The 14640-nt window shown below is 51.9% G+C and overlaps 1 protein-coding gene across 5 annotated transcripts in view; it reads left to right on the plus strand.

Annotated features, from left to right (window-relative positions):
* The window catches only part of EZR (ezrin), a 49750-nt gene that overhangs the window by 22095 nt on the left and 13015 nt on the right, over nt 1–14640 (plus strand). For all 5 annotated transcript variants that reach the window (XM_082475573.1, XM_082475569.1, XM_082475571.1 and 2 more), the window contains exons 3-7: nt 3887–3970; nt 8398–8493; nt 9359–9633; nt 10188–10271; nt 11287–11433. In XM_082475573.1, coding sequence (XP_082331699.1) covers nt 3887–3970; nt 8398–8493; nt 9359–9633; nt 10188–10271; nt 11287–11433 — 686 coding nt within the window. The remainder of the gene's footprint in view (nt 1–3886; nt 3971–8397; nt 8494–9358; nt 9634–10187; nt 10272–11286; nt 11434–14640) is intronic.

Genomic DNA, 14640 nt, shown 5'->3' on the forward strand with positions numbered 1-14640 from the left:
ACCAGTAGGGTAACGACTAGTCAAGGGACACGACCCAATCCTGCAGGGCAGCTTGGCTGGAGATCATTAACATGCTGTTCATTCGAGTGTTTAGCTTTCATAAGTTCTCCCATCTCAACCTTGGTCTCAAGATTGTAGACCATGCACTGTAAATGAAATACACATATATTCATTAAAATTACCTTGATTTTGTAATCTTAGGGGGTGTCTGAAAATGAAAATTTGGGTGCCTCCCCAGATCAGAACTGGGCGTTGCTCTTTCCGACGGGGCTGGTGGGCACAGCGGAGGGAAAGGCTGTCTGCCTCCCGACACTGGTCGCAGCCGTGCCTGTGACTGCAGCCTGAAGAGCTTAGCCTGATCGCTGGCTTGCCGGCTTTGTTTGCGGCCATACATCAGGCTGCAGGATTGCCTCGGTGTTGCAGCTCAGGGAGGGAAGTCCCTGGAAAGACCAGAGCAAGTGAAGCTGGGCGGGATGTCTCACTGGACCTGCTGATGGTCTTTTTTTTTTTTTTTTTTTTTGCTTATTTTTGGCCGCGTTGGGTCTTTGTTGCTGCACGCAGGCTTTTCTCTAGTTGCAGCTAGCGGGGGGTACTCTTCATTGCGGTGCGTGGCCTCCTCATTGCGGTGGCTTCTCTTATTGCAAAGCACAGGCTTCAGTAGTTGCAGCATGTGGGCTCAGTAGTTGTGGCTCTCAGACTCTAGAGCACAGGCTCAGTAGTTGTGGCGCATGGACTTAGTTGCTCCGCGGCATGTGAGATCTTCCCGGACCAGGGCTCGAACCCGTGTCCCCTGCATTGGCAGGCAGATTCCTTTTTTTTTTTTTTTTTTAATTTTTTTAATACCATGCATTTTCTTTTTTTTCTTTTATTTATTTATTTTATTTTATTTTATTTTATTTATTTTTGGCTGCGTTGGGTCTTCGTTGCTGAGCGCGGGCTTTCTCTAGTTGTGGCGAGCAGGAGCTACTCTTCATTGCGGTACGCCGGCTTCTCATTGACGTGGCTTCTCTTGTTGCAGAGCTAGGTGCGTGGGCTTCAGTAGTTGTGGCGTGCAGGCTCAGTAGTTGTGGCTCGTGGGCTCTAGAGCGCAGGCTCAGTACTTGTGGCACACAGGCTTTGCTGCTCCGGGGCATGGGGGATCTTCCCGGACCAGGGCTCGAACCCATGTCCCCTGCATTGGCAGGCGGATTCCCAACCACTGCGCCACCAGGGAAGCCCTGATGGTCATTTTAAGTGCCTGTGATGGGAGGTGCAGTTTTTGCGGGTTGCACAGACCTTCCCAATACACTTAATTTTTAAGAAAGTTCACTTTCTACATACTACTGGCTTGTTACATCTAATCTCAGTAAAAGTATTCATTTTGCAGGTTCTTTGCTTTTTCAAAGAGTTGTGTGAACTTTGAGTCAAATATGAACCAGCTCAGAACCTTAAAATAGTTTTTTTCTAAATTCCTGTTAATGAGTTTGCAAAATGGTTAAAAATAGTGTGACGATCACTTTTTTATGTTAATTATTAGCATTGGTTTCCGGAGGTGACATTTTTTTCTTGGTTCTCAAATTTAGAGGTGATCGAGATGTAGGAGTTAGAGTCTGAAATCTCCTACGCGTGAACCTCTGGTCTCTTACATGCATCTTAACCAGGGTAGTGGCATTCGGTACACATTGTTTGGGGTTCAGTTTCTGAATCAGCAGGTTACAGAGAAAGAAAAGCGTATCTGAGGCCCGGCATTTGTCAGCCCCGCATCCCTCCACTTCAGTTTCGAATGTGACATTCATTGTGGGCTTATGAGTGTAATTTAATTTGGAGCTGCGTTTGTTACAGAATATTTGACTTTGGGGCTGCTTTTCACATCTCATATGTGCCCTTGGAACCATAATTAAGAGAGAGAGACTTGCTTTGTAACAGCCATTTTGTGATTTCTTTAAATTATTGCTGGCAGGAAAAGGAAGAAACTTAGGTTTTTATGTTTTAATAAACTTGAAGAATCTAAAATGTGCCGAGTCTTGCTTCTCAGTAAACTTCAGTTCTTTAATTTGTAGACTTGTGATTGGAGAGGAAACGTTTATTAAAATCTGGAGAATTATGCCTCACTTCTCTATATGTTATATCAGTCAGAGAACCTTTAAGACAGACTGTATATATGTAAAAGTATCTCTCAATCATCACAGTCTTGAGTGTTAGGGGAAAAATGATTTGTAAAGACTAATTTTTGTTCAAGTTAGACAGAGTCTAAGTATCCAGCCAAGGCATGACACACATTCGGAACTCACCACTTTTTAGTTCTTATATCAGGAAGCTAAATAATACATTTAGGGGACTTCCCTGGTGGTCCAGTGGTTAAGAATCTGCCTTCCAATGTAGGGGACGCGGGTTCAATCCCTGGTTGGGGAACTAAGATCCCACATGCTGCGGGGCAACTAAGCCCACGCGCCGCAACTACTGAGCACACGAGCCACAACTAGAGAGAGAAACCTGCACGCTGCAACAGAAGATCCTGCATGCTGCAAGGAAGATCCTGCGTGCCGCAACTAAGACCCGACGCAGCCAAAATTAAATAAATAAATAAATGAATATATATATATATTTTTTTTTAATAAATTTATTTATTTATTATTTTTGGCTGCGTCGGGTCTTCGTTTCTGTGCGAGGGCTTTCTCTAGTTGCGGCAGGTGGGGGCCACTCTTCATCGCGGTGCACGGGCCTCTCACTATCGCGGCCTCTCTTGTTGCGGAGCACAAGCTCCAGACGCACAGGCTCAGTAGTTGTGGCACACGGGCCCAGCTGCTCCGCGGCATGTGGGATCTTCCCAGACCAGGGCTCGAACCCGTGTCCCCTGCATTGGCAGGCAGACTCTCAACCACTGCGCCACCAGGGAAGCCCGGCAGGCGGATTCTTAACCACTGCGCCACCAGGGAAGCCCCATAAATGAATATTTTTTAAAAATAATAAATACAGTCAATCTGTGTCCTCGTTACATTTCCGTCTGTGTTAGGAAGAATTTGGAATATATGTCTATCCAGCTATTTATATATTTCACGTGAAAAATGGTGAGAAGCAAGCATTTCTTAATGTTACGCATTATAGTTGCTGTGTTATTTTCCTTTGGGACCATGATATAAGGTAGCTAGATTGCATGTTTTTCATATGCTAGTAAATTCTGGGTTTTTTCAAGCAATAAATTTGAAAATGACCTTGAAATAAATGTCTTTAAACCACCAACTATATGGCAATATTAGAGACATTTTTTTCAGGCCTTGCCATCACTACCACCTTGTGACCTTACTATCCTAGTAATGCTTCCATGTTTCCACTGTCTTCATAATTACCTTTTCAAATTACTACATAGTATTCTATCCTCTTCGATGTGTCTGTGATCATTTAGCCATTTCTCTCTTCACTGTCGAGGTGGTTTCTAAAGTTGCTGGCAGCATTCTGGTGTACAGACCCTCTCTCTCCTCTCCTTTCACTTACCGACTTGGTGTGGATGCCCAGAGGCGGCTTCACTTAGCTGTCGTAGGGTCAAAATGTGAGATGGTGTATGGAAAATATGTTGACAGTTATCAAAGTATTTTGCAGAAGAACAGCTTAGACCTAAGCGTGAATGTGCTTTATTAAAGCCATGAGGGCACACATTTGAATCCAGACTGCATGCGTAGGCACAGAGCTGGGGGGGGGGGGGGCGTGTCGTGTGTGTTTTGGGGTTGGGGGTGTGTGGCGGCTGTGGCAGGTGTGTGTGTGTGTCTCTGTGTGGTGACAGGCATGAGAATGGGTGCGGAGGAAGGACATACTCTCACCACGTTGCTCAGGATCGTTGAGTTTAGGTGGGAGACGCGGAGATGATTAAAAACACCCAGTTAAGTGTAATGTGTTCCATTCTGTTTTCTAGATCAATGTCCGAGTTACCACCATGGATGCGGAGCTGGAGTTCGCCATCCAGCCAAATACAACAGGAAAACAGCTTTTCGATCAGGTTGGTTTCTGTGAACTTAGAGAGGGAGGGTTCCCAGGTAGAAAAAAGTGTTTGCAGCATTGGAATCACTTTGTTTGCTGAGCATACTTATTGCCTTGGTTGGCTGCTAGCTTCTCGCTGTGGAGTAGGCCAGTTTCTTCCCTCCTGCCGGCGGGATTCAGCTGTCGTACATGCCGTCCCCGGAGCGGCCCCTGTTCGCGGTCCCGAGAAGAGGGGGCGCCGTGCACTCCTCGTGAGCCAGAGCCTCACCGAGAGCTCTGGCTGCCACCTCTCCCGCTGGGGTCTCCACGGTCCCCCTGGCCGCTTCCTGCCGTCTGGTTCGCGGCCGGGGTGCAGTGCAGGACAGCGAGGGGCCAGGCGGCCTGTCCCCAGCACTCCCTGCAGCCGCAGCGTCCTGAGCCCCTCGGAGGTCAGCACACACCCTTCCCTCCGGCCAGGTAACAGCCAGCCGCGCTCCTGCCCCTCTCTTCATGAAAGCGGAAGGTGAACGCAAAGTTTTAATAAGCGCGGTGAACCACCTGAACCACCATGAGGGCCGTGATAACTCTTCCATGAAACGGTTCCGAGCTTTAGACAGAGTGAGACCTACCTTTCTGGGCTTTGTAAATTCTGCTCCGGGACTGAGGACCCAGTAGGGCGCCGGGGCGGGGTGTGCGTTCACGGCCACCTGCACCGTCAGCGGCCTTCCCGAGAGGCCCCCCCGGTAGGCCAAGCCGTGCTCTGCATCCCAGCACCAAACTGGAAAGTGGAGCGGAGTCCTGGCAAATGTAGAAGCTATAGGTGACTCGCCCTGAGCCTGATGGGATCTCCCTTTCATCCCCGAAGTCAGCACCCAGCAGGTTCATTTCCCCAAGCCAGTGAGCAGGGCCTTGGTGCTCACACCTCCAGGGCAGGGTTCGAAAGCAGCCTCCGCTCTCCCTGTGCTGTTATTTTGAGGCCATTCCCTGGCCGTGCCTCACCCGATAGATAACATAACGATAAAGACGTTTACTGCCTGGGGTGGGGCTGGACTTGGGGCGGAAATCTAAGGGTTTCTCCTTAAAGAAAATCCTGGGCACCGTATGGGGCAGTGGTCAGAGCACGGACGGGGAGGAAGCCGGGCGCTTGGGTCAGCTCTGCCTGCAGCTGGTGCGTCCCTCAGTCCCCAGAGTTAGTGTTTGGAGATTTTTCAGTATCGTGTATTCCTATTGTGAAATACCGTGTAATCTGAGGACTTGAGGCTGGAGCGGACCCATGGAGCCACTCGTGGGTCAGCGGAACATGACTCAGTCTGTGTTAGAACTGCGGACGCAGAGGCCTGGCAGGAAAGGCCGTCTCCACAGCCTTGACCCCAGTTGCACCTCGCTCTTTGAAGATCCGTTTGTTTCTCTCTCCGAGGTGGTACGTGAGGCGGGGACACTCAGGCCTCGTCGGCACAGGTGGGCCGGGCGCCCCCTCCTCCCCCCGCCGCGCCGGGCATGTTTCCTCCTGAACGAACATCCAGGAGGGGCTGCGGGCGGCACGGGGCTCTGCGTCCTTTCTCTGCTGCGCCATCTGATGCGCTGCTAGGTCTCGGAAGCTCATTCATGGGCAACTGCCAGTCACTATAATGTGGTCCTTAACTGGAATCGGTTGAAGGAGACTTGGAAGGTAGTCAGTGTGTCTGCTTCTCTCCCACCCCCTCTGTCGCTAAAGTCTCCTCAGCAGTAACTGTCCCCCAGCCCCTGCCCCGGTGCTGTTGCTGCGTCTGTGACCAGATTCTAGTCCAGGGCTCCGAGGTGACGGAGGCCCTCAGAGACCATCGCGGAGGCCGGGCAGGTTCCTGGCGGGGCCATGGTGCTTTCCCACTACTGCAGGCGCCGACGTGCTGAGAAAGGAGTTCCTGCCACGTGACTCTCTGCTCACTGCTTTCATCACCAACAAGTATCAATAGTATTTTCCAGCTGTCGCTTGAGACTGAGTTAAGTAGACACATCCCTGCCTTTTCCTTACCCAAAACCTGCCATTTAAAACACCACAGAGGGACTTTCCTGGTAGTGCAGTGGTTAAGAATCCACCTGCCAATGCAGGGGACACAAGTTCAAGCCCTGGCCCGGGAAGATCCCACATGCCGCGGAGCAGCTAAGCCCGTGCGCCACAACTACTGAGCCTGCGCTCTAGAGCCCGCAAGCCACAACTACGGAGCCTGAGTGCCACAAGTACTGACGTCTGCACGCCTAGAGCCCGTGCTCCATAACAAGAGAAGCCCGCGCACCGCAACCAAGAGTAGCCCCCGCTCGCCGCAACTAGAGAAAGCCCGTGTGCAGCAACGAAGACCCAACGCAGCCAAAAATTAAAATAAATAAATGAAATTAAAAAATAAAAATAAAACACCACAGAGGCAGAGAGAAAGGAATGGACCCCACACCCGTTCAGAGTTGGCTTGCGTGCTGTGTATGAGCTTTAGGTTAAGGTAGGGACATTGGAGAGAACAGTGATTGTGTTTTTCTAGGAATGCTGGGTTTCCCTCGCAGAGAGGACTGACATGTCAGTTTTTAGAATGGACTACGGAGAGGAAGGTTGTTTACTTCTGTTGTGTTGTTTTGGGGGAGCCGTAGGGAGAGAAGTAGGGCTCTGAAACACGCTGAGGACAGTTGTCCTGGAAGTAGACGGAAGAGTCATACGTAGAGATGGGTGGCAGATCAGGGCACCCAGGGACAGGCTTCCACCGCGAGAGTGAGGGACCCGGGTCAGGTCCATGGCTGCAGAGTCTGATCGGCTCCGTGAAGGGGGACTGGCCACGTCGGAGCAGATGGAGAAGAGGAATCTGAAGGTCAGCGAGGGTCTGACAGGCACGGGGCAGGGAAGTCAGGTGGTCAGGAAGTGGCTTCACGCTGGTCAGACCCAGGCTCAGGCTGCAGTTGGGCGGATGGGGTGGGAGGACTAGACGGGAGAGGTAGAATGGCTTCTGCATGGGGGGCTTTCTTGTGCGGCTGTGGACAGCCCGCAGGGGAAGGCGAGGCAGGTTTCGTACCAGAATGTTGAGATGGAGGTTTAGGAAAGTAGCAGGATTGGGTGTAGAAAACCTGGTCTTTCAATCAGCTTCCTCTATACTTGGCCACCACGAAAAGCAGACCTGGGGCTTCACCAGACTTGCGGGGAGAGCGCTGGTAAGAGTCAAAACCGCCCTCCTGTCGCTTCATGATGAGGAGTCTCGGGTCTAGTCCCTCCTCCCCTTTTTTGGGTGAGTGAAGGGAGTGGATGAGCACGTCATTCCCTGGCGTGTAGTAAATGGAGACCCGGGAGCTCCCGCAAGCATCCGGCCCCCAGCCGAGGCCAATGCGCCAAGGCCGAGGCCGAAACAGGCTCAGGGCACACTTTGTTTGGTGTTTCAGATTTTATTGTCAGTAAGTGCTCCAGATACCTGATTTTCATTTCTAGTGTGTACAGCCCTCTTTCTCTTTAAGTATGATAGAAGCCATATATGTGAAGAATAGTAACCTTTTTTTAAAGGCTTAACATTATATGTCATGGAATTTAAAACTGTGCGGCAAAGTTTTGACAATATTCAGCAAGTGTCCACGGCAAGTTGCTTTTTGACTTCAAGACACAAGAGTAACCATCGTGGGGCTGTCAATGTAACGGACCACAGGAGACTTTTTTCCTAGTACTGGAGAGGATTTTTAAAATGTGAAACTCTCACTATGACCTAGGGCTGAATGCTACCTTCCTGTGTCAGAGTTTCACGTTCCTGGAGGTTGAAAGAGTGCTCGTCAGCCCTTGGCACGTGTGAAGCTGGGCACCCCCTCTTCCCTGGAAGCTTGTTGCCCGCTGCCTTCTGTACCTTTCCGGGACTGCTGTTTCCCTGATCCTGCTGAGCAGGGGCCTGAGCCGGCTGCCGAGGAGCAGAGACGGGCAGCCAGGGGAGGCTCTGCTTCACGTTGGTGTCTTTCAGCCCCTTTTTCATGTGGGCTCCCCGACAGGTACAGTCACACCTGTGACACACACACACTTTTACCGGTGTACCTGGGTTATGGCGCATTCCCTGTGGCCCACCCAGCTGTCTCTAGTCAGAAATGCATAATGGAGGACAGAGGAGTAGGGGTGACATTTTATAAGATTTAAAGTTAACCCTAAATCTGCTCAAATTTATATTAAAAGTAAATGGTTCAGGGACTTCACTGGCAGTCCAGTGGTTAGGTCTTGGTGCTTTCACTGCAGGAGGCCCGGGTTCGATCCCTGGTCGGGGAACTAAGATCCCACAAGCCGCGCAGTGCGGCCAAGAAAAAAGTAAATGGTTCATGTCTGTTAGTAACAGACAGTGTAGCGGAGGCCTGCCCGGGGTGTCTGAGCTGGCGCCTCGCTCTCCTGGCAGCTCTGCTGCACCATGTGATGGTGGCGGCCCAGGGCCACTGCCATCCAGAGAGTTCCTCATGACTGTTTCGGCCCCCCCTGTCTCTTTCACACAGGTGGTTAAGACTATCGGCCTTCGGGAAGTGTGGTACTTTGGCCTCCAGTATGTGGATAATAAAGGATTTCCTACCTGGTTGAAACTTGATAAAAAGGTAAGTCATGTTAACTATTTACAGGCTATTAATTGGGTTTGGTCTGCTCTGTTGACATTGAAACTCTGTCTTTTGTTTTGTGTTCCTTTCTATTTGTGTAAAAGTTTTTAAAGACAGAGAGGTTGCAGGTTTCCAGTAAATGGGGATAGTTGCTGGAAATTAGATCCTGGTATTTCTCCTTACTGCTCTCTTATTGGAGTGTATGATGCTTAATTGCTTAGCTTTTAGTCGACCTTAGCTTTTGTTTTGTTTTTTGCCAATGAGATTGTTAATCTTATAAACCATGAATCATCCAGTGTTTTGTAAGAATCTGTTATTGCTCTGTTTGAACCTGTGATAAGAGTTTCAACTCCAAAGACTGGATAATTCCATTAACAATTACAAAGAAAAGCAGTAAGCTGAATGTGTTTTCTCCAGACAGTTTCTCTCTTTTCTCCAACTCCTGCTTTCCTCCCATATCACTGGACCCGTCAGGAGGGCGATTGGAGGCGTGGAAGGGGGTGGGGGCAGCGTGAGGAATTACTGAGAGTGAGTTCATGGTCCAGGGCTGGCCCGGCCGTGTGGACAGAGGCCAGATTCGCGGGTCACTCAGGCAGTCCCCCAGAGTTGATCGCATCGCCCCCAGAAAACCAAGGCTGGGGCTGGCGGCCTGGCGGGTCACTAACGGGCTGGGGCTAGTGTGAGGGTGTAACCGGACTCTCACTGGCCTTCCGTCTTCCATGCTAAAAAGGTGACTTTCAGAATAAACATGATCTTCTGAAAATGGGCCTGAAGGACCCTTCTGAGTCAGTGGTTAAAACCTGTGTTGGGAAGGCAGGTCTCTGTCTTTCGAACTTGCAGTGAGGGTTTGGCCTCTGCCGCCCAGGTGTCCGCCCAGGAGGTCAGAAAGGAGAACCCTCTGCAGTTCAAGTTCCGGGCCAAGTTCTACCCCGAAGACGTGTCCGAGGAGCTCATCCAGGACATCACACAGAAGCTTTTCTTCCTGCAAGTCAAGGAGGGGATTCTCAGCGATGAGATTTACTGCCCGCCCGAGACGGCGGTGCTCCTGGGCTCCTATGCTGTGCAGGCCAAGTTCGGGGACTTCAGCAAGGAGCTGCACAAGTCCGGGTACCTCAGCTCCGAGCGGCTGATCCCCCAAAGGTGAGCCGCGGGGGCTGGGCCTGTGTGTGAGCGTCATGTCAGGAGGGTCGGGAGGCTGGAGGGCGAGTGTTTCTGGAGGCCGGGGACTGTGTCTGCAGTCACGGGCTGGCCTTCCGCAGGCCCTGCCACCCCCCGGTGGACCCCGGAGTGGCGTCTGCGACAGAGGGACTCAGCAGGGGAGGGGGCCCTCCTCACAGGAGCCGCAGATGCCAGAGCGGAACCTGCTTAGCTCTCCCTGGTGTATGGTAAACCGGCCCCTGTTCACTCTGTTTTTATTTACTAGTGGTCACATAAATTACCGCTTTTGGAAGGAGAGCCCACTTAAAATAAAACACCGTTTAAAAGTGTTTCTAGCAAGACTGGGTGTGTCTCATTCCAGGTTCTAAATTGTCCAGGCTGTTAATTGTCATAAATAGAAATGCCGCATCTTAGGAAGTAGATGGTTTTATTTGAAAGAAAAGTCAAGGTCTGTGTGCGTGCGCTCAGTGGCCGGTCGCTCGCCTCTCCCAGCCCTGTGGGGTGACAGCTCTGCGCCCTCTTCCCTTGCAATCCAGAGTCATGGACCAGCACAAGCTCACCAGGGACCAGTGGGAGGACCGGATCCAGGTGTGGCACGCCGAGCACCGCGGGATGCTCAAGTGAGTGCTGGGCTGGGAGCCGCTCTTCTTTGCAGGGGACTCGGGTCCTTCAGGCGCCTCGCTCGGAGCCGCGCCCAGAAGGGCAGGGAAGGTAAGGAGCTGCCGGTGAGTGCTTCCTAGACGAAGCCAGGTGTTCCTCCCCACCGCCACCAGGGCCAGAGAAGGTTTAGTTTACACCTTCAGTCCCTCAAGCCTTCGCCCCTCCTCGTTTCAGAGGAAAGAAAAGCTTATGAAGCTTGTGTCTGAAACTCTTCAGTTTAGTCAAGGGGGCCGGAGCATTGCTCACAGCCCACCGGGCATTTTCTTTTCCCGGTCACAGAGGTGCCGATTCGTTCATCATCCGTAAGGTGGTTGCCTTCAAAAGGTTGTAAATGAAAAAAAAAAAAAAAAGCTCCCAAGTGAGAAACACTTGCTAATAAAGAAGCACCAGCGAGGCGTGGAGAGGGTCGGAGTGGGACGCATGGCTGGTGAGAGCGGAGCGACCAGATGCTCTGCCCTAGAACCCTCCCCGCGGGCACTGGCAGCAGTTCTCGGCATGATGCCCCAGCCTCAGAAGTTCATGTGCAGTTTGGGCCTCAGAGGCTTTGTGTCCTTAGAGTTTCCTGCCTGACCCGAGCATCTTCTGTGGAGGGAAACAACTCAAAGCCCAAGCAGTGGCCCCAGGTGAGGCAGACGGTGGGCTCCCTGAAGCACCGTGTGGGCCACAGAGAGAGGGAGAGAGAGAGAGAGAGAGGTCGTGCCCAGCGATAAAATTTCCAAGGGACGTCCTGTGTGTCCAGAGGGAGCAGCACGAGCTGGGTCGGGTCCTTCCTGACGCGTGAAGCACGCCCGTGGTCGGTGTCCAGGATGGCTGGGCGCCCACGTGGGGCACAGGCCGGCAGAGGGACAGCGACGGAGACACCTGGCTGTCAGCCCGTCCTCCGTGATGGCACTACGTTTCAGATCCTGGTGGCCGTGTAACTGTCGAGCGCGGGCGCACGCTAACGACGATGCGATGTTTCTTCTCCCCACCCAGAGACAGTGCTATGTTGGAGTATCTGAAGATTGCCCAGGACCTGGAAATGTATGGGATCAACTATTTTGAGATAAAAAATAAGAAAGGAACAGACCTTTGGCTTGGAGTGGATGCCCTTGGACTAAATATTTATGAGAAAGATGATAAGTGAGTTGAACTTTATATTATCTTTAATTGGTGGGGTTATCAGGCCTGGAAACCATGGAGAAAATGGCAAATGTGCATATGGGTTCCTTTCAGAGTATTTATCTAGCAACTTACTGGCCCAGCATCTGACGCTTAAGAGCTTTGCGACTGTGACGTAGCCATGTCGGAGGTTGGTTCAGAGGTGTGCGTTATTTCTCTCCTGTCATTTCTCTCTTAGCCTGTTTATTAGCACGTGTAGCACGTGCCGAGGGGCCCAGCAGGGGGACCACACCGGTCCATGACCTCATGGACTTTGGAGCGTGTGAAAGAAGGCAGAACAAGCTGCAGGAAGCCATCTCCCGCCCCTTCCTCTGAGGCCGCCCCAGCTGCCTTGTAGGTACCAGCACGCCCATAGCTACCAGCCAGGCAGTGCTGGGCGGCTTGAGGTTTGTGCTGATCCGACCCAGGATATTTATGGTGCTATCAGAGACCTTAAGATTCTGTAAACAATAGACTTTATGTACGGACAATCTAGCTAAATCCTCTGAACCTGCAGGAGGTACCTGATTGCCTCACAGTGTGTTACGTTTGTCGAGTGGGCTCTACCACAGTTTAGTGCAGGCACGCTGGCCTCCCCCGACTTCCTTTGCCCATCCCTGTGGTTACCAATTCTGCACAGATGCCTTTTTCCTGCCGAGGGGCTAGATACACACACACAAAAATCATTCTGATTCGGCGAGGACAGGTTTTCCGCGGCGATTCCCTGTTCCTTGGGCTTGGGGCGGCAGCTCCCACGTCTCGCCTGCTCGCAGATGTCAGTGCTCCCGGCTGCCCCAGGCCCCAGGTTCCCAGCCTGCCCTGACACGAGGGGAGCAGCGCTGCTTCTGGCACGTGACAACCTATATAGAGTCCCCGTAATCCCGGCCACAGGCGCTCTGGCCAGGACCCACAGTCCAGGTCCATTTCCCTGGGTGGGCACCTGTGCCTGGCGTTCCCAGCCCCTCCACCGCGCGCCCAGAGCGGGTGGAGGAGATTGTCTCCGCCGGGAGGCGCGGTGCCAGTCGGACGAATCCAGTTACACTTGGGACATGGCGTGCTTAGCAGAGGATCGCAGGGACTCGCCTGAGGGCCCCGAAGTGAGTTACTGGGGGCTCTTGGTTTGCTCGTTCCCCGGCGTGCTGGATCCAGTGCTGTGGACTAGCAGAAACCGTCTGCGTACTTCAGGGACTCGGGAAACCAGCCCTCCGCCCTTGTGGAGGCCCCTGAGCTGGAGGGCGGTAGCTGGGCAGCAGGGAGCACCGCGGCCTCGTGGGAATATACATGGGAAACTGCCTTCCTGAATGAGCAGATCTTGTAACATAGCCAAGGCCAGGGCTGTCCGAACAGGTTTTTCAAGCTGCCAGATAGAGCCAGAGGCAGGGACTTGCTGCTGTCAGCTGTGACTGCCCTCACCCACGCAAATGCCCGTTTCCTCCGAGTGAGAATCTGAGCAGCTTGGCTCTTTCAGTCCTGCCTCCGCTCTCCTCCCATCCCCCAGCTTAGCTGCGAAATCGGCAACCTCTCAAAGGCTCTTCTCCCCAAAGAAAAAAGTCTCTTGGGGTCCCTTTTTCATTGTATGTAACAATCAAGTGGGAGCATGTAGGACGGGAAGCATTTGTCTTGTCTTCCTTTCTGTAAACCCTTAGATCCGAAGAGGAGAGAACATCGAGAGGGAGGAATTAGGTGTCAGCGTGGGACAGAAGAAGTTGAGATTAGCTGGGTTACAACCCTGCCCGGCATTCTCAGGCCAGAACAAAAGCTAGAGGAGCCTGATCCTGCCCCGAATTCTTCGGTCCTTTGAAAGCTCACTTCTCCCCGAGCTTCGTCCCTCCTAGGGCTCTGTCCCCTAGTCCTTCTGTCCGTAGGAGCTTCTGAATGTGCCGTGGGCCCAGGGCTCCAGCAGGGAGGATGCTGGAAAGGGCTGTAGACCAGGAGGGGACGAAATGAAGGCCAAGTGTCTTTTCCCTTACATTCCTTACCCAGGGTTGTAAATCACATATTCTGATTTACATTTCTATTTTATTGGCATTAGAAATGATGTTTCAACCATTTAAATACGTTATTTTTTTCCAGTTTCTAAAATCATGCTCACAGGCAGATTTCTTTTGCGGGCGCGGGGGGAGGTTACATCTTTATGTCTTGCCCGTCAGTGGCTTACCTGTATCACAAAGGAGAGCAAAAAGCAATTCTCTTGATCTGTGTGTGCTTTGTTTTAACAAATATGTCAGATCACAGCTGTCAGACCATCCTCTCCTTTCTGTCTTTGGTACCCTAACCTGAACACGGAACAGACAGAATTTTTGAATAACTTAGTTTCTTACAGAAGTTTGCCGCTGCAAGGACTCCGGTTAGACCACTTCTAGGGGGAAGTTTAGAAGCCCAGCTCAGACTGGCCGAGAAGAGAGAGGCTGGACACGTGCGGGGAGGGCCTGAGGAGAAGCCATGGTGGCTTCTAAGTGTGGCTGGGCGGGCGGCAGGAAGGGCGGCTGTGGGGAGAGTTTTCTGACGGGCCTGCCCTGCAGAGGGTGGGCCCCGCCCAAGAGCGGGAGCAGAGGCCCAGGCCCCGGTTAAGTGCCTTTTCTTCCACGTGGAAGTGTGGGAAGAGCTTCAACGTTGTCGGTTATCTCCGGCAGCTCTTCTCTGTTCTTCCCCCTCCGTGAGGCGCCCGTGATCTGCAGCCCATCCCCCCACCCCAGACCTTTCTAAACTCAGTGAAAACTTTCAAAACACTGCAAAATGAAAAGCATTTCACAGTGAAGCCCACGTGCCCACAGCCACGGGCCTCCCGTTAGCGTGTCGCCATGGGCCTTGTCACGCCCCTCCCCGTCCTCATTTCACGGCCCTCCACCCCGCTGGCCACCCCCACCCCCCAACGTTGCAGAGTAAATTGCAGGCATCGCTATACTTCCCCCAAAATGCATACTGTTTGCTAGAGCTCAGCATGTTTTGATTTTCTTTTGATGTAAAATTTATTTACAACAAAATGCACAATTCTGAGTGTTCCTTTGCTGACGTTAGACACACGCCTGTGAAATCCAGACGCCCATCGTCCTCACTCTCTGCCGCACATTTTGAATTTATTAACGATTCATTTTTTCATTTTGAAATCATTTCAGACTTTAAAAAGGTTCCCAAAATAGTAGGAACAAAGAATTCCCATGTGCCCTTCAGCAGCTTTCCCAGATGTCA

This window comes from Balaenoptera physalus (genome assembly GCF_965194825.1).
Source record: "Balaenoptera physalus genome assembly, chromosome: 9".
Taxonomy (NCBI): Eukaryota; Metazoa; Chordata; class Mammalia; order Artiodactyla; family Balaenopteridae; genus Balaenoptera; species Balaenoptera physalus.